At 36.5% G+C, this 25,090-nt stretch overlaps 1 protein-coding gene and 1 long non-coding RNA gene across 2 annotated transcripts; one reads left to right on the forward strand and one right to left on the reverse strand.

The window, feature by feature from the left end:
- On the forward strand, positions 1–25,090 carry LOC114308358 (PITH domain protein (DUF1000)). The gene is made up of 8 exons (XM_082915439.1): positions 1–153; positions 327–413; positions 17,161–17,284; positions 23,639–23,687; positions 23,794–23,851; positions 23,963–24,009; positions 24,099–24,176; positions 24,754–25,090. The coding sequence occupies exons 1-8, from the start codon at positions 115–117 to the stop codon at positions 24,800–24,802; spliced, it is 531 nt and encodes a 176-aa protein (XP_082771565.1). The 5' UTR covers positions 1–114; the 3' UTR covers positions 24,803–25,090.
- LOC114263546 (uncharacterized) lies at positions 4,752–7,487 on the reverse strand. Its single transcript, XR_014360426.1, has 4 exons — positions 7,256–7,487; positions 6,340–6,384; positions 6,158–6,264; positions 4,752–4,836 (listed from the first exon to the last, which is right to left on the reverse strand). It is a non-coding gene; the product is annotated as an uncharacterized LOC114263546 (long non-coding RNA).

Raw genomic sequence — 25,090 nt, forward strand, 5'->3', positions numbered from 1 at the left:
ATTTAAAAATTAAAAGAGCCTATTTTCCTTAAATCTAGCCTCTTGTGGCCTACTTGCGTAAAATTCTTGTTCTAAACCATCTCTCTTTCTCTCAGCCTGAAAGACTCGCACGCCATGTCTGCTGAATCCGCCTCTGGAATTCCGAGAAGCCAAGTACAGTATCATTTCGTTCTATTCTCTCTTTTAGATTTTCCTTTTGCATTTTGAATTATTATCATTAACGGATATGTATATGTATAGATTATATATGCGAACAATGATGCATACAAACATACATACATATATATAAACACTTTTGTTATTAATCGTCAACCCTTTTTGATCAGGTGGATCTACTTGACTTCGTAGACTGGTCCGGAATTGAATGCCTCAATCAAAGCACCACTCACTCTATTGCAAATGCTCTAAAACAGGTATATCTAGGGTTTTTGTGATTGACACAATGTTTCTTGTATGGGTTTAATTTATTGAACATTAGGGTTTGTATTAGTGGTTGAATTGGGGTCTTTCCTTCATATAAATTATTGGCTATTGGTCATGTTTTTGTGTTGGAACAGAAAGTTTTTGCAGAGATTGGGACTTAGGGTTTTACTTAGATTGCTGTATGTAATTTACATTTCTTTAGGGTAAGTAAATGAAATTATTACCAAAAAAGAGATATTACAATGAAGCTTGAAGCAGGTTTTTATACAGGGAAACATCTACATCATACTCATAGATATGCAACACTCAATCAAAATCCATTTGGGTATAACAACAGCCTAAGAGGCCCATGTAGAATAAATTTTCAAACCTATTTCTCTTATTGGGAGGAAAGCCTAAAAATATGTTCTCCCCAAATCAACTGTGGTCAATGTTAACTGCCTTTTTTTTTATTTTTTATTTTTCAAATTACTCATCCATTGCCACAAAAGCAACAAGCTAAGCAAGTCATCTTTGACTAAGCACCCTGTTTCTCGCTCTCCAACCAAATGAGAGTCAAATCCACACCATGCAAGAATTGAGCCCAACAGCCATGGTAAATCGAGCTTTCACCCATAGTATGAGAGATGATGCTGCACAAGATGCCCGATTGAAAAATAGATTTGGACAGATTGAGGATGCACTTGGAACATTGGCCAACCAAGTGGTTGCCTTGGTTGTTGCGAATCTACCTTGAAAACGTACAATAAACCTACATACTCAAGGGGAGGAAAATGTTTTGGTTGACATTACCACTAACCCTTTCACAAGGCCAACCGAAAGGGATAGGGGAGTCATGGCTACGAATGAGTGGCCATTCACATAAAAAATTATTCCGGATCCGATTGTGGATTGGAATAAACCACCTATTTTCGATGAAGAACCATCAATTATTGTTGAAGTTGCAAAAATTGATGAGTTAGAAGTTGAAGAATTTTTATAACAAATTGATTGTGTAAAGAAAGTTTTTGATTTTTCCCAAAATATCAACAAAAGAGATCAAGGTTTGTTTAGTTGGCAAGTGCAAGGAAACATAAGTTGCATATGATGTTCTTGGAAGTAAGTCCACGAGTCAGTGCAGAGATAGTCATAATGTCGTGGATATTATTTATTTTGCGAAGATTACCTTAAACATAAAAAGGATGTACACACATGCATGTTTTTAAAATTATTTAAAACAATGAAAATTTAAGGACAAGTTTTTTCAAGCAGAGGAGAATGATGTATATAAGAGTTAATAAATTATTATTAGTTTATAAAAAAAGAAGGGTTCTTGGCTCTGATATCAACTTAAGAGTAAGTTAAAAATTGTATGGTGAAGATAAATGTGCGGAGGAAAAAAAAAAAATGAAGAGAAATATGGAGGTGATAAAATAACTGTAGAAGAAAGAGGTCATAACCCCAAAATAGGGTTATCCTCTCTTATCACATATATTTATATACTAATAAGGGTATAAATACAAAAATACTCTCATCAACTCAATAGATTTGGGGAAGGTAGGAGTGTTTCTACACATAATACATTTTCTTGGGTTACGAAGGAGAATTAGGGGTTTGAAATTTGGATTAATTTTGGGGAGGGTTGTCGATATTTGTAGGGTTTTGGTTAGGTTGAAATGTCATTTGAAATTGATGGTGAAGGTTTCTTATTTTTCAAGCTGGATAAATTATTGGGTAGGGTAGAGCAACTCTCCTTTGTTAATAATACAGGTGAATGTCCAAGTCAAGAACAATTGGTAGGAAAGGTTTAGAGGGTGAAGGATGATGATAAAAAGGTGAGGGAGATGGGAAATGAACTTCACGGTGAAATTGAACAATTTGCAATTAGAAAGGAAAGAGTACTAGGTTTCAATGTACGGTCAATTATGATGACTTGAAGGGGATGAGACCTTTATTGGGAGTTACTGTGTTGAGAAGGATTGGTGAGAAGAGTCGATCAGCAAAGGATTCTATTGGGTTAGAGCATATAGCCACAAAGCATGTTAGTTTTTTTTTTTTTTTTTTTTTTTTTTTTTTTTCGTATATGTGATCAAGAGGCAGGCAACTTGTCATGTCCCGAACCCGCCTCTATGGGTTTAGGCCATAACCGGCCAGTAATCCTGAGATTACTTACAGCCTCAAGTCAAACCAAACATAACTCATCAGAGTAAAGGGACCAAACGGAAGTAAAATTTAAAACTTTGTCCATAGAGTTGTGCTTACATAGCACGCCAAAACAAACCATACATACATACATTAATAACTCACAACAGAAATACAGTACTATAAAGTTCTGTACAGACAGGATCATCCAAAACTAAGTCAACCCATGAAAACTATATACAGACATATACAAAGACCTCGCCAACATGACAACATAGAACAAAATGACAAAAAGGCGAAGGCGAGTCTCGTGCGTGAGACACATGGGCTGACTTTCCAAAACCCGGTTGTTCCATACAGACTTCACTGGGGTTAGGTCTGGACCTCTCTCGGCTCACCTACAAGGACATGAATGAGCGTGAGCGAAAGCCATTGAATAATATCAAATAAAGAAAATACATTGGAAAATTATACATCAGACGGTCTTGGGCCCAATTCATTCATGTCAAACTGGCCTTTGGCCTTTTCAAACTTCTACATCAAACTAGCCTTTAGGCCTTTCAAACTTTTATATCAGACTGGCCTTTAGGCCTTTCAAACTTTCATTTCAAACTGGCCTTTAGGCCTTTCAAACTTTCATATCAAACTGGCCTTTAGGCCTTTCAAACTTTCATATCAGACTGGCTTTTAGGCCTTTTAAACTTTCATTTCAAACTTTGTCTACCATTCAAATTAATGAACTTTACAAAACTTACATAGAAGTAAGCAATTGGACAACAACATATTTCAGATGTTACTCACAGTGATCGGCTTGTGGATTTGCCCTGGAGCTTGACCCTACATATCACATAACACGTATGGGTTACAAATAATTCAATCCGTTCTTTAATTCACATATTCTTCTTTAGGCTTCATTCTTATCTCTTTAATTCAGTTACAATGCTCGATGTATGCCTAAGAGTGCTTAGAAGTGAAAGGGAACGGAAAACAGAACACAGAATGCATTTTCAAAATTTTAGAAAATAGGGTCCTCGCTCGAGCGTGGACTTCCCTGCTCAAGCGGACCCATGAGGTCTGCAAAAGTACTGGTTACATCAATTTCACGCTCGAGCGCGAACTCGGCCGCTCGAGCTGAAGATTTGTCTACATAGCTCCCCGCTCGAGCGTGAATTTTCTCGCTCGAGCAGAAGCCATGTTTGCAAAATATGCTGAGAGCTCGTATTTCACGCTCGAGCGGCGGTTTCCCCACTCGAGCGGACAACAAGAATTCTGGGTTTTCCAGAATTCGTTCTTGAGATCAATTCGACCTCCAAAGGTTCCAAACTCATAATTTTTGGCTCAAACTTCAAATATATTTATGCTATCATGATGCAAACACCAAATTATATTATTATGAAGCTCAATTTCATGAATCAAACACTTACATGTCCCAAATTAATCCAAACTCATCACCAACTCATCAAATTCATGCATTCAAAGCTCCTACTCTTATAAATTGTACATGCATGTGACATATTACCTTCATTACAACTCACATGGTGCAAATGGTGATTGTAAACATGAGCTTCAACTAGAAACTTACATGGATCATGTATTTCAAACTCAAACATGCAAATCCCAAACAATTACATACATGCAAGCATGCATTAACCTTCAATTCAACATGATCAACTCAATTTCATGATCTAACCCACCATTTCACCTTCAATTCACAAACTCACAATTCACACTTATGAATTAAGGGTTGATTACTCACCTAGGAGCTTTAATCTTCCAAACTTAAGCTTAATTCTTGAGTTGGTCTTCAAATTATCAAGCTTCAAGATCAAACTTACAATCTCCTACTCTCTCTCTGTCACGCCCCAAACTTGCCCCTAAAAGTTTGGGCATGACCTACACAGAAACGGACGCATAACCTGGTATACATATCATATGGGGCCTGAACGGAAGCATTTACCAATATAAATTAACATAAATAAAAGAACTGCATCCATTGAGCGACCACTATCATGCCAGGATCACAGACAGAACATAAGGCAAATAAACATACAGTGACGTGCACCAGAGAGTTAGTTATGTACATATATATATACAGACCCAGCCCTTAGAATTGGGCGTAAAACAACATGGACAAGCAAAGGAATTATATATACATCAACCTTAAGCAAACAATCAGAGTGTAAAATCAAAAGTTTAGCAAAAAGGTTGCCTTCACTTAAGTGCCTGGATACTCTGAGGTTGACAAAAGAGGCACGGATGCCATGGGTTAAAACTGACCTCCAGGTGGAGTGCCTACAGAAACAGACATAAGACAAAGTGAGTCAAGCTCAGTGAACAGTAGTACATAAACAATTTAAAGATTAACTTAATTACTTACAATGTACACATTTTTCTAATTAGATAAGTAAATGCAAAAATCTTGTGGTTAGTTTGATTCTGTACACATTTCAGAACAGTCTTGTCGGTTCATAACTTCATAGGTTGGCCCTTGGCCTGATGGGTTCACACATTCACAAATTAGCCCTTGGCTTAACTTAGATGCATAACTTCACAAATTGGCCCTCGGCCTTTGAGATTCATAGTTTCACAAGTTACAGATTCATACTTCACAAGTTGGCCCTCGGCCTCATAATTTCAAAATTCACAAGTTGGCCCTCGGTCTCAAAAGTTCACAAATTCACAAAGTGGCCCTCGGCCTCATAAGTTCACAAATTCACAAAGTGGCCCTCGGCCTCATAAGTTCACAAATTATACCTTTCATATCTTCACAAATTATTTCTTTCATAAGTTCACAAGTTATTCCTTTCATATCTTCACAGACTATATCTTTCATAAGTTCACAAGTTATTCCTTTCATATCATCACAAATTATATCTTTCATAAGTTCACAAGTTATTCCTTTCATATCTTCACAAATTATATCTTTCATAAGTTCACAAGTTATTCCTTTCATATCTTCACAAATTATATCTTTCATAATTTCACATAACCGGGTGACCCATAAAGGGACCAAATTGGCTTTAAGCCCAGTTCTTGTATGTATGGACTCAAGAGGTGGTTCGCATTGCAGCACTTAGTTTCGTACTAGGAATCAATAGTTCTTGAAGACTGAACAATTCATATTATGTCATAGCATAAACGAAGTGAATAAACATAACATAATAATGCCAGGTTCATACGAATACCGTTCACAATGGTGCACATAAATTTCCCTTTATGATTCATTACATGTAGCCATAGTCATCTTACATATAACAAAGTATTAATAATAATTATTTACAGAAACACGTGTCGTTACAGTACTATTCATGGGAATAGAACAATTCGCACCATAACGTGAGTCATATAACAATGTTATTGATATTCAATTCTTTGACGTATAAGGAAACCCATGGTTCTGTTCGATTTTCATTTCGTTAATCCATTTTAGGCAGATGTCTATGTCATAAAACATGTATCGAACTAAATAAGGCTGTAGGAGTCCAGGATAGGACGTTCAAAATATCATGTTCCCATTAAGCGGGGTTTATATTCATAATCCCTTCTTACCAACCAGTTGCATAATATTAATAATTCTTGTGCGGAGTTATAGGTAATTTACAGGTTATTATACCTTAAGGATAACCATTAACCATAACCAGAATGTAGAGTAGTTTCAGCGTCATACCGAAGTGCACATAATCTTTCAATGTTCTCACCGATCCCTAAACAACATAAATGCTTACAAAGAACAGTGCGTTAACAATAAGAATTATTTACGGTAAGTAAACGTACGATTGTAGAACTACTACTCACAGTGATTGGTTCCCGGTGGTAATAGGACGATATCCTCGTCTCGACCTACAAGTACAGTGCACAACACATAATATGAGATTATACTCGCTCATTTACTTATTCTCTTTGATCATTCAATCAATTAGCCATGGCGGTACCAAGCTCATTATTTCTTAATAAGTTATACTCCATGTCACAGAAACAGGAGAAATCAATGGAAAATGGTTTAGGCGAAGAAATGGTATAAAATTAGTTGACAGAAAGTGAACAGTTGTCACTAATTTGGGCATAACTATTTTTGTATTTAGAATTTGGGAGTGAGACCACTTCCATTGGAAACTAGACTTCCGGGGCTTGATTTTAGGCTCAAGAATCACTCAAAACGGAGCCCCGAGGCAAAAGATATGCTTATTCAAAGATGGCGGGACAAAGCTGTCTCCCGCACGTGCGGGAAACAGGGCCGCACGTGCGGCTCTGGGCAGTGTGTAGTCCGAAAATGGCTCTTTTTGCTCCAACACTTGGTTTTTCCATTTTTAAGCTTGGTTCTTAACATAAATCACTCAAAAACATGTGGAATTGCCCTATAACATGATAAACTAACATCAACCAAGTGTAATTTCATTTCAAACAATTCAATCTTTGTCTCAAAGTTCAAGATTAATGCTTAATCTTTCATGATCTTCAAGGTTCTTAAAAACACAACCCACAACCCACAAATTCACATGATTCTTGCATAATCTAAAGTTTATTTCATGATATCCATGAGCTTGAGCTCCACTCATAAACAAATTAAAGAACTCAATTTCTAATTCCTCAAATTAGCTCAAGTAAATACATAGATAAACCTTAACCCCAAATGGGTTTAAATCTTCCAAGATCTCTATGATTTTACCAAATTGATACTTTAAACACAAGATTTCAAGATAGATTTTCATACCTAACTCAATCTTTGTCTACCTCTTAGCTCTCTTCAATTCCTCCAAGTCCCATGGGTGATCTTCTTTCTTTCCTTCAATTCTCTTCCTTCATCTTCAAAGCCTCCATGGATGTTGAGAAAATTGACACTCTTCCCTCTCTCCCTTTCACGGTTTCCTCTCTCTCTCTTTAGATATTTTGTTTTTTGACTCCAAAAGTATGAGTTCACCACTTATATAACTCATACACACCTATATATTAATTATACAAGCTTTATTACAAATAAGGAGGGCCAAACACGCCCTTACGAATCGCGAAAAATTAAATTTCAATTAAACTTTCCAGATGACTCTAAAAATTATGATGATCATAAATATGTCCCCTATTCTGGTTTCTGAAGCCTCTAAGGCCTTCAATTTGCAGTACAAAGTTAACCACCCAAACGCACATTAACAAATCAAACAAATTAGATTTCCAATTAGGTTTCCCAAATAGTTCTAAAAATTTTCATTAACACATCCAAGTCCTCAATTGTGATTTCTGAACCCGTAAAGGTCGGTAATCTCAATTTTACAGTCGTGGCTCAACAAATAATTCCTCAATTTGAACACATATCAATAAATCAAAATGCATTAACCCAATAGGCCGTAAAGGTAATCTCTAATACGGATTTTGGGGTCGTTACACTCTCTCTCTAGCCGGCCTCTTCCTCTCTCCTTAGAGTGATTTCAACCAAAAATGATATAAAAGAGAGGAATCAATTATACTAAGGCCCTTAAATAAAAGTCCCACTAACCAAAATTATAAATATTAAATAATTGAGCACTAAAGCACCAAATTAATCTGTTTATTTTGATCCGAATCAATTTTCAATTAAATTTCACCGTAGGCTTTAAAAATTATGCCAATGACGATGGCGTAATCAATTTCGGGTTCTGTGGCCGATAAGGCCTTCAATTTAATTTTCAAAGCAGATAATCAAACAGATATTCCTATGGTGAACAGATAGAAATTCAAAACCACATATTTTCACATAATGGCACACAAAATCATATTAAGGACTAATTAACATATTACGGAATAGGGATATCACAGTCTTCCTCTTTTAGGAAGTTTGGTCCTCCAAACTTATTTTACCTTCGTCGGGAAACAAATGTGGATACCGTAGTCGCATTTCCTCCTCTTTTTCCCATGTAGCATCCGTCCCATAATGTTCTTTCCATTCCACTTTCACCATTGGGATGGACTTACTTCTCAGTTGTTTCACTTGCCGATTAACAATTCGTTCTGGCCATTCAGCGTATTCCATATTTTCATCTATAGCTACCTGGTGATAATCAATCACATGAAACGGGTCTCGGAGGTAACCACTCAACATCGACACGTGAAACACGTTATGGATCTGTTCGAATCCCGGTGGCAAAGCAACTCTATAGGCAACTGGACCAAGTCTTTCCAGAATCTGAAATGGCCCAATGTAACGGGGCGACAACTTGCCCTTCTTTCTAAACCTGACTTGGCTCTTCATCGGAGATACACGGATGAACACATGGTCACCAACCTCATACTCAAGAGGTCTTCTCCGAACATCTGCATAATTCTTTTGTCGGCCCTGAGCTGTTTTGAGCCTTTGCCGAATGATCTTGATCTTTTCAGAAGTGTCTTGCACAATTTCAGGCCCAAGCAAAGTTCTATCCCCGACCTCTGTCCAACAAATTGGTGATTTACACCTTTTACCATACAAAGCCTCGTATGGTGCCATACCGATGCTGGAGTGGAAACTGTTATTGTATGCAAATTCTACAAGTGGCAAATAGTCTTCCCAACTCCCCTGAAAATCTAAAGCACACATTCGAAGCATATCTTCCAAAGTCTGTATTGTTCGTTCTGATTGCCCATCTGTCTGTGGGTGGAATGCAGTACTGAACCTTAGTTCTGTCCCCATAGCTTCCTGCAAACTTTTCCACAATCTAGATACAAATTTCGGATCTCTATCTGACACAATAGATACCGGAAATCCATGTAAACGAACAATCTCATCAACATAAATAGTAGCCAATCTATAAGCAATGTATGTAGTTTTGATAGGCAGAAAATATGCAGATTTAGTCAGTCTATCAACTACAACCCAAATAGAATCCATACCTCGAGAAGTCCGAGGTAGGCCAACAACAAAATCCATAGTCACATACTCCCACTTCCATTCAGGAATAGGGAGAGGTTGAAGTAGACTGCCTGGTTTTTGATGTTCAGCTTTGACTTGCTGACACTGAAGACATTTGGACACATATTCTGCAATCTCTTTCTTCATCTTAGGCCACCAATAGGTCTGTTTCAAATCCCGATACATTTTATTATTATCCGGATGCATAGCAAATACGGATCTGTGGGCTTCATCTAAAACCCTCTTCTTGAGTTCCGGAATATCTGGGATACACATTCGGTTTCGGAATTTCAACACTTCATTTTCAATGCTGAACTCTGCTTTCGGACTTGTCTCAAATTCATCAATCACTTTCTGTTTCTGTTTAATTTCATCAAAGATTGCCGGTTCGGCTGTAATAGCGTCTATCAATCCGCCCTGTTCACTCATTACCACTTCGATTTCAGACTTCTCAAAATCTTGCAAAATCTCTCTCTGTTCAGTAAGCAAACAAGCCATACTCCCCGTTGATTTTCTGCTCAAGGCATCAGCAACTGTGTTAGCCTTCCAGGGGTGATATTGAATCTCTAGATCATAATCCTTTATCAATTCCAGCCATCTCCTTTGCCTGCATTCAACTCTTTCTGTGTGAAAAAGTATTTTAAACTTTTGTGATCCGTGTAGACTTCACACTTTGCCCCATACAGATAATGTCGCCAGATTTTCAAAGCAAAAACAACCGCGGCCAATTCTAGGTCATGTGTTGGATAATTCTTCTCGTGTGGACTCAACTGTCGGGAGGCGTAAGCAATAACCTTTTTGTTCTGCATTAACACACAACCCAAACCTTTATAAGAGGCATCACTGAAAATTACAAAATTTTTCGTACCTGATGGTAGTGTCAAAATCGGTGCAGTGGTCAATCTTGTTTTCAATTCATGAAAGGCTGATTCTCTTTCATCGTTCCACTCAAAAGGTTGCCCTTTGCGTGTCAGTTGGGTAAGAGGCACAACTATTTTCGAAAAATCTTTCACAAACCTCCTGTAGTACCCAGTTAAACCCATAAAACTGCGGACTTTTGTTACATTGGTCGGTGCAGGCCAATTCACAATTGCCTCTATTTTCTGTGGGTCCACTGAAATCCCTTCCTTGTTGATCACATGCCCGAAGAAAACAACTTCATCCAACCAAAATTCACATTTCTTTAGTTTAGCAAACAATTTCCTTTCCCTAAGTATTTGCAGGACAGTTCTCAAATGCTGTTCATGTTCAAGTCTATCTTTAGAGTATATCAAAATGTCATCAATAAAAACCACAACAAATTCGTCAAGGTAGGTTTTAAAAATTCGGTTCATTAGGTTCATAAATGCTGCCGGAGCAATAGTCACTCCAAATGGCATAACAAGAAACTCAAAATATCCATACCTCGTTCTGAATGCGGTTTTCTCAACATCTTCCGCCTTTACCTTCAACTGATGATACCCGGATCTCAAATCAATCTTGGAAAACACTTGTGATCCCTGCAACTGGTCAAATAGGTCATCAATACGGGATAAGAGATATTTATTCTTTATTGTTACCTTGTTCAATTCCCGATAGTCGATACACAAGCGTAGGGTTTCATCTTTCTTTTTCACAAACAACATCGGTGCACCCCATGGTGAAGTGCTAGGTCTGATAAATCCTTTGTCAAGCAGGTCTTGTAACTGTTCTTTCAATTTTTTCATTTCAGCTGTAGCCATTCTGTAGGGAGTTTTAGAAATAGGCTGGGTGCCTGATACAGTTTCAATAGTGATTCTATCTCCCTGTCCACCAATTCCCCTGGTAGTTCATTTGGAAACACATCTGAAAATTCTTTAACAATAGGGATATCATTCAATTCAGCATTTACAGATTGTTCAGACAACACATAGCACATATAACCCTGCACCCTTTCCTGATCAATTTACATGCTTTCATTGCAGATATCAAATAAGGTGGAGGCACTATCCCGTTACCCACAAACACAATTTCTTCTTGTTCTGCTGGTCTAAACACAACCCGTTTTGTCACACAGTCAATGGTGGCACAATATTTAGTTAACCAGCCCATGCCCAGAATTATGTCAAAGTGCCTAAAGTTCAAGGGTAACAAGTCCATATATAGAATGGCGTTTCCAATTTGCATGTCACAAAAATGATAGATAGATTCACACAATACCGATTCCCCAGATGGAGCAGACACACATAGCAGATATGACAATAATTCTAGAGCTCTACTCAGTCTAGATGCAAATGCACATGTTACAAATGAGTGTGTTGATCCAGAGTCAATTAACACAAAAGCATCCTGATTACATATAGAAATGGTACCTGAGACAACTGCGTTGGCATTCCGGGTATCGCTCGGAACAAGCGCAAAAACTCTCCCTTGTCTCACGGTATCTCCGGCGGGAGTAGATCTCGTAGCATTTCCTGGTTTTGGGACTGACGCTGTCGAACTAGCAGCAAATTTTCCACTATTCTGTTTGCAATCTCGGGCCATATGCCCTTGTTTCCCACATTTGAAACAGGCTCCTGACACACGGTAACAAACTCCACGGTGCCTTTTGCTACAAATATTGCACATGGGAGATGTGTCTTGGGAAGAATTCGAAGTATTTGAGGAGCCCGTATTCTGTTTTTTCGAAAATTTCTTATTCGAAAAGAGGCCTTGCCTTTTGTTGCCTTTCCATTCTGTTGTTGGCTTAGCCTGTCTGGCTATGTTAGCCTCTGATATTATGGTCCTGTCTAGCAACCCGATGTAGGTTTCTAGCTTCAATACATTCACCCTTTCTAATATGTCACTTCGGAGCCCACCTTCAAAGTGTCTCGCCTTCTTATAGTCTGTATCGATCACGTGTGGTGCAAACTTGGCCAATTCTGTGACATTGGCCTCATACTTGGCTACAATCATACTGTCTTGCCTCAGTTCCATAAATTCTGCCACTTTCCTATCCCGGACACACTGCGGGAAGTACTTGTCGTAGAAAATTTTCAGAAATTTTGCCCAATCAGCATCCTTGTAACTCTCACGCATTAACATCCACCATTTTCTTGCTTCGTCTTCTAGCATAAAGGTGGTTAGAAGCACTTTCTGTGTTTCCGAACACGGGAATACATCAAACAGTTTTTCGATACCGAGAACCCAAGCTTCAGTTTTCAAAGGATCTAATCCACCATGAAACTGTGGTGGTTTCATTTTCTTGAACTTTTTGGTGAGAGCTATGATTCGGTCATCATTCTGATTATCTGGCACAGGAGGTGGACGATGTGGCTGCTGCCACTGTTGTTGCCATTCCTGTTGTTGCCTTAATGTCTCTGCCATTTCCTGAATCAGTTTTTCCATTCTATCCAGTTTGGCAGGAGAAGATTCCTCTATCTCATCACCTCTTGTTCTCACCATTTGATTAAACTTGCATTATACTTTATACAAAAGATACACTGGTATGCATGTACTAAAGGGCATACATAATCAAATAATTTGAATGCAAGCAGTTCACAAACTTATAACACATAGTTGTTCACATTAACAGTTAAGCGTATTCTTGATGCTTTCAGATTCATACTTATCACATGAATGCATTCTAGATCTTTTCTAGACGCTTATTGCTCTTTTGGACAAGTGTGTAAGTTATTAACTCGTGTTCTGATACCACTCTGTCATGACCCGAACCCGCTCCTATGGGTTTAGGTCATAATCGGCCAGTAATCCTGAGATTACTTACGGCCTCAAGTCAAACCAAACATAACTCATCAGAGTAAAGGGGCCAAACGGAAGCAAAATTTAAAACTTTGTCCATAGAGCTGTGCTTACATGGCACGCCAAAACAAACCATACATACATACATTAATAATTCACAACAGAAATACAGTACCATAAAGTTTTGTACAGACAGGATCATCCAAAACTAAGTCAATCCATGAAAACTATATACAGACATATACAAAGACTTCGCCAACATAGGGCCTGTTTGGTAGAGCTGTGAGAAAGTACTTATAGCTTATGTCTTAACAGCTTATAGCTTATAACTATGAACATAAGCTGATTTCTGACTTATAAATTAAGCATCTCCTGCCCCACTCAAAGAATAAGCTGATTTCTGACTTACAAAAAGCTATAAGCTGCATTGTTAAGCTAAACCAAACACATCAAAATAGCTTAAATTAAGCTGAAAGCTGAAATAAGCAGCTTTTAAGCTGCACCAAACAGGCACATAACAACATAGAACAAAATGACAAAAAGGCGAAGGCGAGTCTCGTGCGTGAGACACATGGGCTGACTTTCCAAAACCCGGTTGTTCCATACAGACTTCACTAGGGCTGGGTCTGGGTCTGGACCTCTCTTGGCTCACCTACAAGGACATGAATGAGCGTGAGCGAAAGCCCAGTGAATAATATCAAATAAAGAAAATACATTGGAAAATTATACATCAGACGACCTTGGGCCCAATTCATTCATGTCAAACTGGCCTTTGGCCTTTTTAAACTTTCATATCAGACTGGACTTTAGGCCTTTCAAACTTTCATATCAGACTGGACTTTAGGCCTTTCAAACTTTTATATCAGACTGGCCTTTAGGCCTTTCAAACTTTCATTTCAAACTTTGTCCACCATTCAAATTAATGAACTTTACAAAACTTACATAGAAGTAAAGCAATTGGACAACAAAATATTTCAGATGTTACTTACAGTGATCAGCTTGTGGATTTGCCCTGAAGCTTGACCCTACATATCATATAACACGTATGGGTTACAAATAATTCAATCCGTTCTTTAATTCACATATTCTTCTTTAGGCTTCATTCTTATCTCTTTAATTTAGTTACAATGCTCGATGTATGCCTAAGAGTGCTTAGAAGTGAAAGGGAACGGAAAATAGAACACAAAATGCATTTTCAAAATTTTAGAAAATAGGGTCCCCGCTCGAGCGGACCCATGAGGTCTGCAAAAGTATTGGTTACATCAATTTCACGCTCGAGCGCGAACTCGGCCGCTCGAGCTGAAGATCTGTCTACATAGCTCCCCGCTCGAGCGTGAATTTCCTCGCTCGAGCAGAAGCCATGTCTGCAAAATATGCTGGGAGCTCGTATTTCACGCTCGAGCGGCGGTTTCCCCGCTCGAGCGGACAACAAGAATTCTGGGTTTTCCAAAATTCGTTCTTGAGCTCAATTCGACCTCCAAAGGTTCCAAACTCATAATTTTTGGCTCAAACTTCAAATATATTTATGCTATCATGATGCAAACACCAAATTATATTATTATGAAGCTCAATTTCATGAATCAAACACTTATATGTCCCAAATTAACCCAAACTCATCACCAACTCATCAAATTCATGCATTCAAAGCTCCTACTCTTATAAATTGTACATGCATGTGACATATTACCTTCATTACAACTCACATGGTGCAAATGGTGATTGTAAACATGAGCTTCAACTAGAAACTTACATGGATCATGTATTTCAAACTCAAACATGCAAATCCCAAACAATTACATACATGCAAGCATGCATTAACCTTCAATTCAACATGATCAACTCAATTTCATGATCTAACCCACCATTTCACCTTCAATTCACAAACTCACAATTCACACTTATGAATTAAGGGTTGATTACTCACCTAGGAGCTTTAATCTTCCAAACTTAAGCTTAATTCTTGAGTTGGTCTTCAAATTATCAAGCTTCAAGATCAAACTTACAATCTCCTACTCTCTCTCTCTCTAGCCGACCTCTTCCTCTCTCCTTAGTGTGATTTCAGCCAAAAATGATATAAAAGAGAGGAATCAATTATACTAAGGCCCTTAAATAAAAGTCCCACTAACCAAAATTATAAATATTAAATAATTGAGCACTAAAGCACCAAATTAATCTATTTATTTTGATCCAAATCAATTTTCAATTAAATTTCTCCGTAGGCTCTAAAAATTATGCCAATCACAATGGCGTAATCAATTTCGGGTTCTGTGGCCAATAAGGCTTTCAATTTAATTTTCAAAGCAGATAATCAAACAGATATTCCTATGGTGAACAGATAGAAATTCAAAACCACATATTTTCACATAATGGCACACAAAATCATATTAAGGACTAATTAACATATTGCGGAACAGGGATATCACACAACTGGTCAAGGAGAAGTATTTGAAAGTTTAATTTGTTGTTGTTATTGGTGATGTTGGTTGGTAAGACTGGGAGGGATAAGTGGAAATCAATATGAGGATCTAAAAAATCACTTTTTGTGAAGTAGGTATAGTTTTGATTTATTTTAGTAGTTGGGTTGGGTGTGGTAGTATTATGGAGTTGGATTTATATTTAGTTCTCTCTCTCTCTCTCTCTCTCTCTCTCTCTCTCTCTACATTGTATAAGTGTAGACTGTAGTGCTCTCTTAGCACCTTACCTACACAACTATAATTGTTGTTGGGAAAAAAAAAATAAAATTAAAGTTGACTGAGGTTGTTCGTCAATAACTCATTTGATATCTAATGATACGTTTTTTATTTGAAACTAAAGCACTTAGGTGTTTCACATGACATGAATTTGTAGTTGGATGGGTTATTTCTTTTAAATTTAAGCACGGTGATTGCTTATGGAAAACTAAGCATTATATGGCTTCAAGGAGAGAGGAACACACAAGATTCGTCTGTGAAGCAAAGTCCCACATCGCCCAAGCCAAGTACTAAAATAATGTTAAGTATATAAGCATGAGGATATCCTCACCTTTTGTGCTAGCTTTTGGGGGTTGAGTTCTATCCAAGACCGTGTAACATGGTATCAGAGCCAAAGTACTTAAGGATGGATAGGGTACTTCTCCCTGGCTTGCACGCCACAGGTGTTGCCGAGTGAGCACGCTGGGCATGAGGAAGGTTGTGAAGGGATGTCCCAAATTGCCCAAGCACTAAAATAATGTTAAGCATATAAGTGCGAGAGCACCCTCATCTCTTGAGCTAGCTTTTGGGATTGAGTTCTACCCAAGATCGTGTAATATCGTCTTCCCCTTACTCTTTTGGTGTTTAAAAGTTCAGTCTCCCTTTCTTTTGTTGGAATGTTTTCTACTTTGTTTGTGGACACAATTATCAATTTTCTTATAAAAGTAGCCCCCCTTAATAGGAAACATGGATACGCCTTCGAGGGCAGTGTATTCATGTCTGAGTTGTGTTGTACGGTGACACTCATTGGGCATACATCAACATGTATCAGATGACGATCCAGACATGGCTTCCTGTTGCTGTTGTTGCAATTCTAGACACATTTTAAATGCTTGCAGGACCAATGCCTATTTGCTTGGACGCTAGATATGGGTTTTTGACTCAAGCTTGAAGAAAATAAAATGATGGCGAAATAATATTTAATCAAAAGAAATACAAGTTAATGCCTGTTAGTCCCTGCTTTAAGATTTTTAATATGTGAAATTTCAATATTAACAACATGAATCCGTTTATGAATATATGGTGCTTCTTAAAGTAGATATTTGGACTTCTTGTTCCTACGTTTTAAATGGAGAAAGTGAATTCTTTTTATTTTTTTGTTAATAAATATATATATATATTTTTTACGTAGTACATATAAATTATTTGTCATGTAAAAATAGAAAGTTCATGTACATGTCTTCATAGATTTTTTTTTTTTTTTTAAAAGCAAAATCGGTGTGTCATCATGCTTGGATTGTGTTGTCCTTGTTTCCTCGAGTCTTTTAAATTTAATTAAACACATTTTTTTTTGTTATGATTATGCTTGTAGTTATTCTTTTGTTCGTGAACCAGGGTTATAGAGAAGATGAAGGGTTGAATCTGGAGAGTGATGCAGATGAGCAGCTTTTGATGTATATACCTTTTACCCAAGTTATTAAACTGCATTCTATCATCATCAAAGGACCTGAAGAGGAAGGTATTTTCTCTTTTTTTAATATCTTTGATGATTGATTGTGTTTCTTTTCTTGATCCCTTCTTTATTTTATTTTGGTGAAAGGAAGTTCTTTTTGAAAGAAAATTCTTGTTTCAATGGCTTATTTTGTTGATTACTTGTTTTGTTCCTGTATTGCTCAAGTTTTTAATGTTTGTAGAGATAGTGCATTTAGCTATGTAAAGTATTGGGATTGCTTTGACAAGTTGGCTTGAAAGCCCCAAATTGTTGTGCATGGCCAAATAAATTGTTTCAATGTCTTATTTTGTTGATTACTCCAGAGGAAAGCTCTTGTTTTGTTCCTGTATTGCTCAACTTTTTAATGTTTGTAGATATAGGACATTTAGCTATGTCAAGTAGTTGGGATTGCTTTGACAAGTTGGCTTGAAAGCCCCAAATTGTTGTGCTTGGCCAAATAAATGGGATTTAAGAACTCTGGCATGCATATGTTGTTTCAGAAAGAGTATTGCTGTTTTATAGGTATATGCATAGTAATTTGAAATGTGGTTGGTGTTTGGATTTGAGGAAAGCCCTAGAAAATTACAATGACTTCATAGTATTTTATACATGGGAAATGAAACCTTCCTAGAATTAATAGGGTAAATTGTAGGACCTCCTCTAAGATTTGGGATTCAGGTAGCTAGGCTCCTGATTTTGGAAAATAGGCAGACTTCCCTTGGAAATAATGAAGGAATTTTTTATTTAATTTTATTTTTATATATATATATATTTTCTATATAGAGCGAGAGGGAGAGGGAAACATTGAAAGTTAACTTTTCCCTCATTTATCTCATTAGCATCTTTGTTGTTACGTAACCAAACAAAAGCTATTACACCCACTAGGACTGTTCACGGGTCGAGTTGGTTTGGGTTCGTCATTCACTCACTATCGAAAATTGATTTTATCGGGTTAGAGATTTCTCCATCCGATTTAGACTGTTCTACTGTTCGAAACCACTCTTTTTGAAACCGATTTTGACAGTTGGATTTCGGTTGGACAAAACATTTGAACAAATTGGTGAACTTACTATTTTCTCTTGAAACCGTAATCAACACATACATATGCACATATATATATATATATATATATTTGTATACATGTATAGATCTGTGAGAAAGGGAAAAAAAGGGAAAATAAAATGGAAAAGAGATTTATTTTGTAGCACTCACACATGTATATGTGTTTATTTGTTGGCAATAGACTTCCGACCAAAGCCTCCTTTGTCATTCTCTGTTTTTGAAATTGCCATTACATTATAACTCTCTGGTTTGTATCAGGGGGGTAAGAGGGAGAGGAGGGGGTTTCGGGGATGGGGTGTTAAGGAATTTTAAATTTGAGATAGTAGGAGAGAGATCTGAGAAATTAAGAAGAGATTAGAGGGAGAGCTGAGGCGCTGAAGGGTGAAAATCTGGGAGAGAACTAAGAGAAGTTCAATGAGAGAGAGAGAGAGAGAGAGAGAGAGAGAGAGAGAGGATTCTCTACACGTTTTGAAGGCACTAGGCAACTGTTTTATGATAAAATGTAATGATGACTCTTTGTTTCCAAGAAAACTTGCATGCTTTCTGATAATGTATTAATCACTTTCTCTTGTTTTCAAGAACTTTATTCTAAGTGTCTACAGAAAAGTATTTGGGAAGACATAAGATGTAATGTCTAATGAACCAAATTATGCCACATATAAAATTGATGGACAGAATTAGTTTGGTTGGGTTGAGTTGAATGATTAAAAGTTTTAGAAAACCATGACTCGACTGAGATATATATAAAAAAAATTAGACTTAAGACCCGCAGCATATGAAAGAGAGAATAGTTTAGCATCTTAGATATCTATCCAAAACTTCTTATGAGAGACGCACACCACACATCAAGAGATATGACCCTTCTTGTTAGTCATTGGCCACCTTAATGCTTTGACCATTGGAGATACTTTTTCTTAATATCATAAAAAATATATAGTTTCTTTTTTTTTTGGTTATATATATATATTTGTTCTTCAATTATCTTCTAATTTATGGATTTACACAAATGTTCCACTCAAGGGACCAATATCTAGATTTTAGGATAAAAAGAGAGTTAAGGAGGGAATGGTTCTTGAGAATGAGTTGGGGAGGAAACGTTAAGATATTCCTGCTTATTAAGGTTTCTGAAAATGTTGGAAATTTGACCTTTTGCAGTCACTGTGAATTTAGTAATTTTGGGGTATGGCAGTGATGTAGAACACTGTAGGCAAAGAAAAGAGAGAAGAGAGAAGAAAACAAGGGCCACAACTCTAAAACAATGGCCAAATCCTTTAACACCCAATATTATTCCAAAGCTAAATAGCACAATTCCAAAAAGTATTTATAGAACAATACCCTAATTTAAAATAGGAAACTAAATCCTAATAAAATAAGAAAACCAAATATTAATAAAATTTTCAATTAAACTATAATTGAAAATTTTAAAGTAAATAAATAAAATACTGATGGCATAAAAATTAATAAATATTAAATAAAATCTCTCTGTTCTAACATTGCACATCATTCTTCCCGACTGAGGAAAAAGATTTCTTCCTCAAGTGCCCCTTTAGATATTGAACTTGTCCACATCACAGCATCAAATATTTAGACTATGCTAGTTGCTTTATTTTCTTCCCACATCGACCGGATCTTGGTTCTCAAAGTGTGGAAGAGGTTCATTGAACTTAGATTTATCACGCAAAGAAAATTTTAGAAACCAATAGCCAATCTTCTTTATCATGATAAAATAATCAGTTGGTGGTGCATCAACACGACTGAACAAGTTGAATGCATCTTCATGTTTAAGAGCTATTCTTTCAGTTGGATCATTGTCTGTGTGAGTGTCTTCTTGGATTTTTTGAATTTAAATAATTTCACTTTCTTTAGACGTTGGAACAATTTGATTAACAATTTTCACATGATCTTTACAAGCAGTTTGAAGAATTTTTGAATTGTCTCCTAAAACAATGGGCCAACAATTTGGAGTTGCTTGTGACACATTTGCTCTGTCATTTGGTCATACCAATATATCATTTGATTATGACGTTTACTTATTTCTTGTTGGCTTTCAATAATGATTTCAAACTCTGAATTGATCATCACAATGATATCCAAGGCAGGTCACGAGACTAAAAATAATGGGTAAACAGGGGTTTTTTTGGAGACTTGGCAGAGGCTGATTGAATGTGGGCTGGACCACTTGGATTGGCGATTAGTTCAGCTGTTTGGGTTGATTTAGAGAGGTTGGCTTTTATGGTTTAGGGATTGGGCTCGTTGGGTTGGATTTATAGTTAAGTGTGGCTGGATTTAGCAGAGTTTGCTAGGTTGTTTGAGTTTTGGGCCTAAGCTGGGTTTGGCTCGATTCTTTGGGCCAGTTTATTTGGGGTTGGGAGGTTTTGATATGGAGTTCAGTTGGCTGTTATAGGAAAAGGATTTAGTCTGGGTTTAATTTGGTTGCAGGTTTAATGAGTTGTTGGGCTTCGGTTGTTTAATGGCTTATAATATTGGGTTGGGTCTTCCTAATCTAAACAAACCAGTTGGGGTCAAGAACTAGACAAATCAGGTTAAGAAATTGTAACCCGCTTTAGAATCTGGTTCCTTTTCTCTCTCACAACCTGGAGTTGCAATTTTGAACCCTAAGCCTAACCCTAATTACAGTCCCTAAAATATTTTGATCCAGGCAACAAGGACCTCCGGTGAAGTTGACAATGGTTTTGGCGCCAAGGATGATTGTTGATAGCAATGACAAATAGCAGCAACAACAATGTTGAAATTCAGCAATGTCGAAATCTGGCGAGGACAGCAGTAGCAGTAGCAGTAGCGCAGTGTTAACAGTGGTGGTGGCATAGATGATTAGTCTAGAAGATGTTGCGATGAAAGAAATGGCACCAAAGCAGTGATGAAGATGGGTTCGGTTGTCGAGAGTGACCACAGAAAAACAGATGATGGGTACAATACTCAGTGATGTGACTGCGATGGCAGCACAGGACCAATTCTGAACGCTTTTTTTGGTGACAAAATCTTGGTTGTATGAATCAGGCAACCACACTGATCTGATTCAGATGATAATGTGAGGGTTTGAAACAACGAAGCCATATCAAGAAGGCAACCGGATTGTTCGAACAAAAGTAGTGGATCTATTTCAGCTTTGATACCAGAATTAATGTAGAACACTGTAGGAAAAGAGATGAGAGAGAAGAAGGGCCACAACCCTAACACAACAGCGGCAACATTAAACGCTTACTATTATCCCAAAAATAAAAATTCCGTGTCTCATTTTGTTTGTCCATATTTCCATTTTGGGAAGCCCCAAAAAGATTTTGTGCTTCTAAAATGTAAAAAGAAATTTGATTAAAATATGAAAAAAGTTCACTAAAAACACACGCAAAAAATTTATCAAATAAAAAAAAAAAAAAAAAAAAAAACCACACCCCCAAAGAAAGGAGGGAAACAAAAAACTCATAACAATTTTCAAAAACTAAACCAAACAGATTGTTGGACATTTATGTTTTGACTTTTCAAAGTTTTCTTCATAAATCTTTTACTTTTGAGGTTCATCTAAAGATTAAAAAAATTTGACTAATATATATATATATATAAACACGGAAAACAAAAAACAAAAAACAATTTCAGTTTGAAAACCAAACAAAGTGCAAATTTCCAAACTACCCCTTATAAATAGTTGCAAGTATATTTGAAAGTGGGAAATAAAGGGCAATTATCGGAAATAATGCCTTTGAATTTGAATTCCAATGCGTTTATTGCATTTCCCCTTAAAAAGTAGAAATTTCCAAAATGAACAAACAAAACGGGACAGATGGAGTAATTCAATGTTAAAAACCGTGGTGTTATAGACTAAAATTCTAATTTAATATAGGATACAAAATCCTAATAAAACAGGAAAGCTAAATATTAATAAAATCCATAATTAAACTATAACTGAAAAATAATAGGAATTAAATAAACTACTAAAAAAATTAAATAGGAAATAAAATCTCCATGTGAAAAATGTTCCGCATCGGGCAGGCATTGGGTGTGTAGGAGTTGAAGTTTTTCTCCTCTATATAGTCTTTTTAATAGGGAAACAATGTCTGATTTGGCTAGGGAAAATATATAGTGCATGGAAAGAGTTGTCAAGGATAATAAGCTGGTAAAGGTTTTAGGTCAGTCCTAAGAAGCCAAGCCACATAGGTCAGTACTCGAATTGGACAAGATAAGCAAGAATAACAGAACAGTCCCAGGTTGTCACCAATGGCTACCCATTTTAATAACTATTCAAGCAAGGGCGATGCTTTGACAGAGGAAATCCCTCTTGGCCAGCCAATGTGGAACTTCCTGTTATGTCATGCTTTCACACGTGCATACAATATAATCCTTGTTTTACTATCTCTATATATGACTTATTTGTTATGAACTTATAATTCCCACGTCAGATTGTATTGGAAAGAAACTTCTTTTAAGACTGCTCTAAAGGTCCAAGTAATGAGGTTGTCATTCTATTAAATACAAGTCAATGTTACTAAAGAGCCTTAAAATGAACATTCTGGCGACATGACATTGATGTAAAATTGAATAGGCATCTCTTGTTTTGCACTTCTGGGAGTGCAAAACAGTCTAAGAACCTAGATTGAACTGATTTTCTTGAGTTCTTGGTATTTCAACCCAATCCAGACTGAATCAGTCAATAATGTAACCACTGATGCCATATTGCGAATTGTTTTGTGAAAATAGTGAATTGTGAATCTTAAGACTCACTTTATTTAGCAGTATATAAATTTTCTATATGTATATACATATAAAAATAAAGAGTGTTTAAAATGAAATAAATATCAATATAATTAAATTATATTTGTGTATACATATAAAACCACACACACACACACACATATATCTATATAATTAGGTGAGCCTTTTTTTTTATTTTTTGAAAATGACATCGTTTCATGTATGAAAATAAGACTGAATCGCAATTGAATCCTAAGATTCACTCCTATCGAATTGAATCACAAATCATAAGATTCTAACCACCATGAATGAAACCAAGTTGAAACATGTGGTTTGATTGGTTCAGCTTTCAGTGGTGCAACGGATGAGTTCTGGGCTTGTATAGCCCTAGTTTCTTGTAGTTCTGCTCAATATCATGAGTACATTGTTTGTGAATGGAGCTACATGTTTCAACTTCCTTCTGGTTTAGATTGGCTAAACTTCTTTAGATTTTGTCGTGCACGCACCTTGTACAGTATTCTGGTTTCTTGGTAATTTAACTGCCTGGATCCATGTTAAGTGTTACAGTTGTTAAAATTTATTATGTTCTACTATTAATGCAGAGTTGTTTTCCAGGTCCTAAAACTGTGAAACTTTTTGCAAACAGGGAACACATGGGATTTAGGTAGTCTCTGAATTATGGTTGACTGAAGTTTTTGCAAGACATTGTCACATTTGATTTATCAGTAAATACTGTTCATAGTAATCATTTGTAATTATCATCTTTACAGCAATGTCAATGATTTCCCTCCAAGTGACACAGCTGTTTTATCCTCAGATACTCTCGAGGTAGAGTTTCAGTGCTTGCATTTATTTCTACTGCAAGAATGTCTCTTATTCATGAAAAAATATATATAGAAATGATATATCACATGTTATGTTCTATTTGTAATTTTGTAGGGTAAACCAGTAATCTTAAAATATGTCAAGTTTCAAAATGTTCGCAGGTACTTTGAATGTCTTTGTATGCTCCTTTTATATTTAACTTGAGCTCTAGTGAAAATACAAGTTGATCTTACTAATGAATCCATGTCAGCTTGACAATTTTTGTGGAGGACAATCAATCTGGTTCTGACATTACGAAAGTGCAAAAGATTGTCCTTTATGGAACGACGTAAGTTTCTATTGAACCTTCCTTTTTATTGTTTTATTCATTAACTACAATTATGTTTTAGCCACCTTCAAATCTTGTTGGAATTTACATTGTTCTACTTTTCTTTTTATGGATATTTTGTCATTAGACAGTAGGTGATCTTTTTGATATTGATTTTGGTACTGAGTGGGTATTGAAATTATGTAGTAATATTATTATGGTGTTGGATTTTTTTTATTTGATATATTTTTGGAGTGGGTGGTTGGATATCCGGGGACCAATTTTTATTTTTTTACCTTTCAGTTTTTTTCTTATTTAAGCCATCAACATATTGGACGAAGCTTCTGAAAATCTTTAATGTTTGCTAGTTACCATCACATTGTCTGCGCTCTAGATCTTCAGATAAAATCGTTGAAGCTCTTCTTATTGGGTCCGTTGTCTGTTGTGCCCATATGTATTGTATATTTGTTGCAGTTTCTTGCGTCTAATATGTTAACATACTTTGTTGTCCATCACATATGTTCTGATTCAGAACTTCTGAATATGATTTTGGTGGCCCCTTTTTCTTTTTCGTCTTTTCCTTTTCCCTTAATTGCAGGGTGGAAACGACAGATATGAAAGGTTTGAAAAAGATTGAGGATCACTGACCCTGAATGAGCAAGAAATGGGGGACAAAACAACCAAACAAAGAACCATCTGTGTACTTGTTTAAATCTTTTGGAAGCATCTTTAAACTTGGATCTTTTTGTTCTGAAATTCTATCCCACTTTACATTTACACTATGCATGAACTTTAGAATTTATTCTTGTCGAAGATTCTGAAAGCTGCCTTCACCTGCCTTTGTGCCATTGCTGCTGTTATTTTCAACTTGCTGTATTGGAATTACAATATTGGTGCCATTATCATCTTTAAATGAAAAGAACATTTAGGGGTTA

This window comes from Camellia sinensis, chromosome 2 (genome assembly GCF_055761805.1).
Source record: "Camellia sinensis isolate YWXY chromosome 2, ASM5576180v1, whole genome shotgun sequence".
NCBI lineage: Eukaryota > Viridiplantae > Streptophyta > Magnoliopsida > Ericales > Theaceae > Camellia > Camellia sinensis.

Bases quoted from the DNA above. Each gene is read 5' to 3' on its own strand.
- LOC114308358 (XM_082915439.1), top strand. From the start codon at position 115: ATGTCTGCTGAATCCGCCTCTGGAATTCCGAGAAGCCAA. The intron at 23,688-23,793 runs GTAGTCTCTGAA...TCATCTTTACAG, and splicing joins AGGGAACACATGGGATTTAG to CAATGTCAATGATTTCCCTC. The intron at 23,852-23,962 runs GTAGAGTTTCAG...GTAATTTTGTAG, and splicing joins TATCCTCAGATACTCTCGAG to GGTAAACCAGTAATCTTAAA.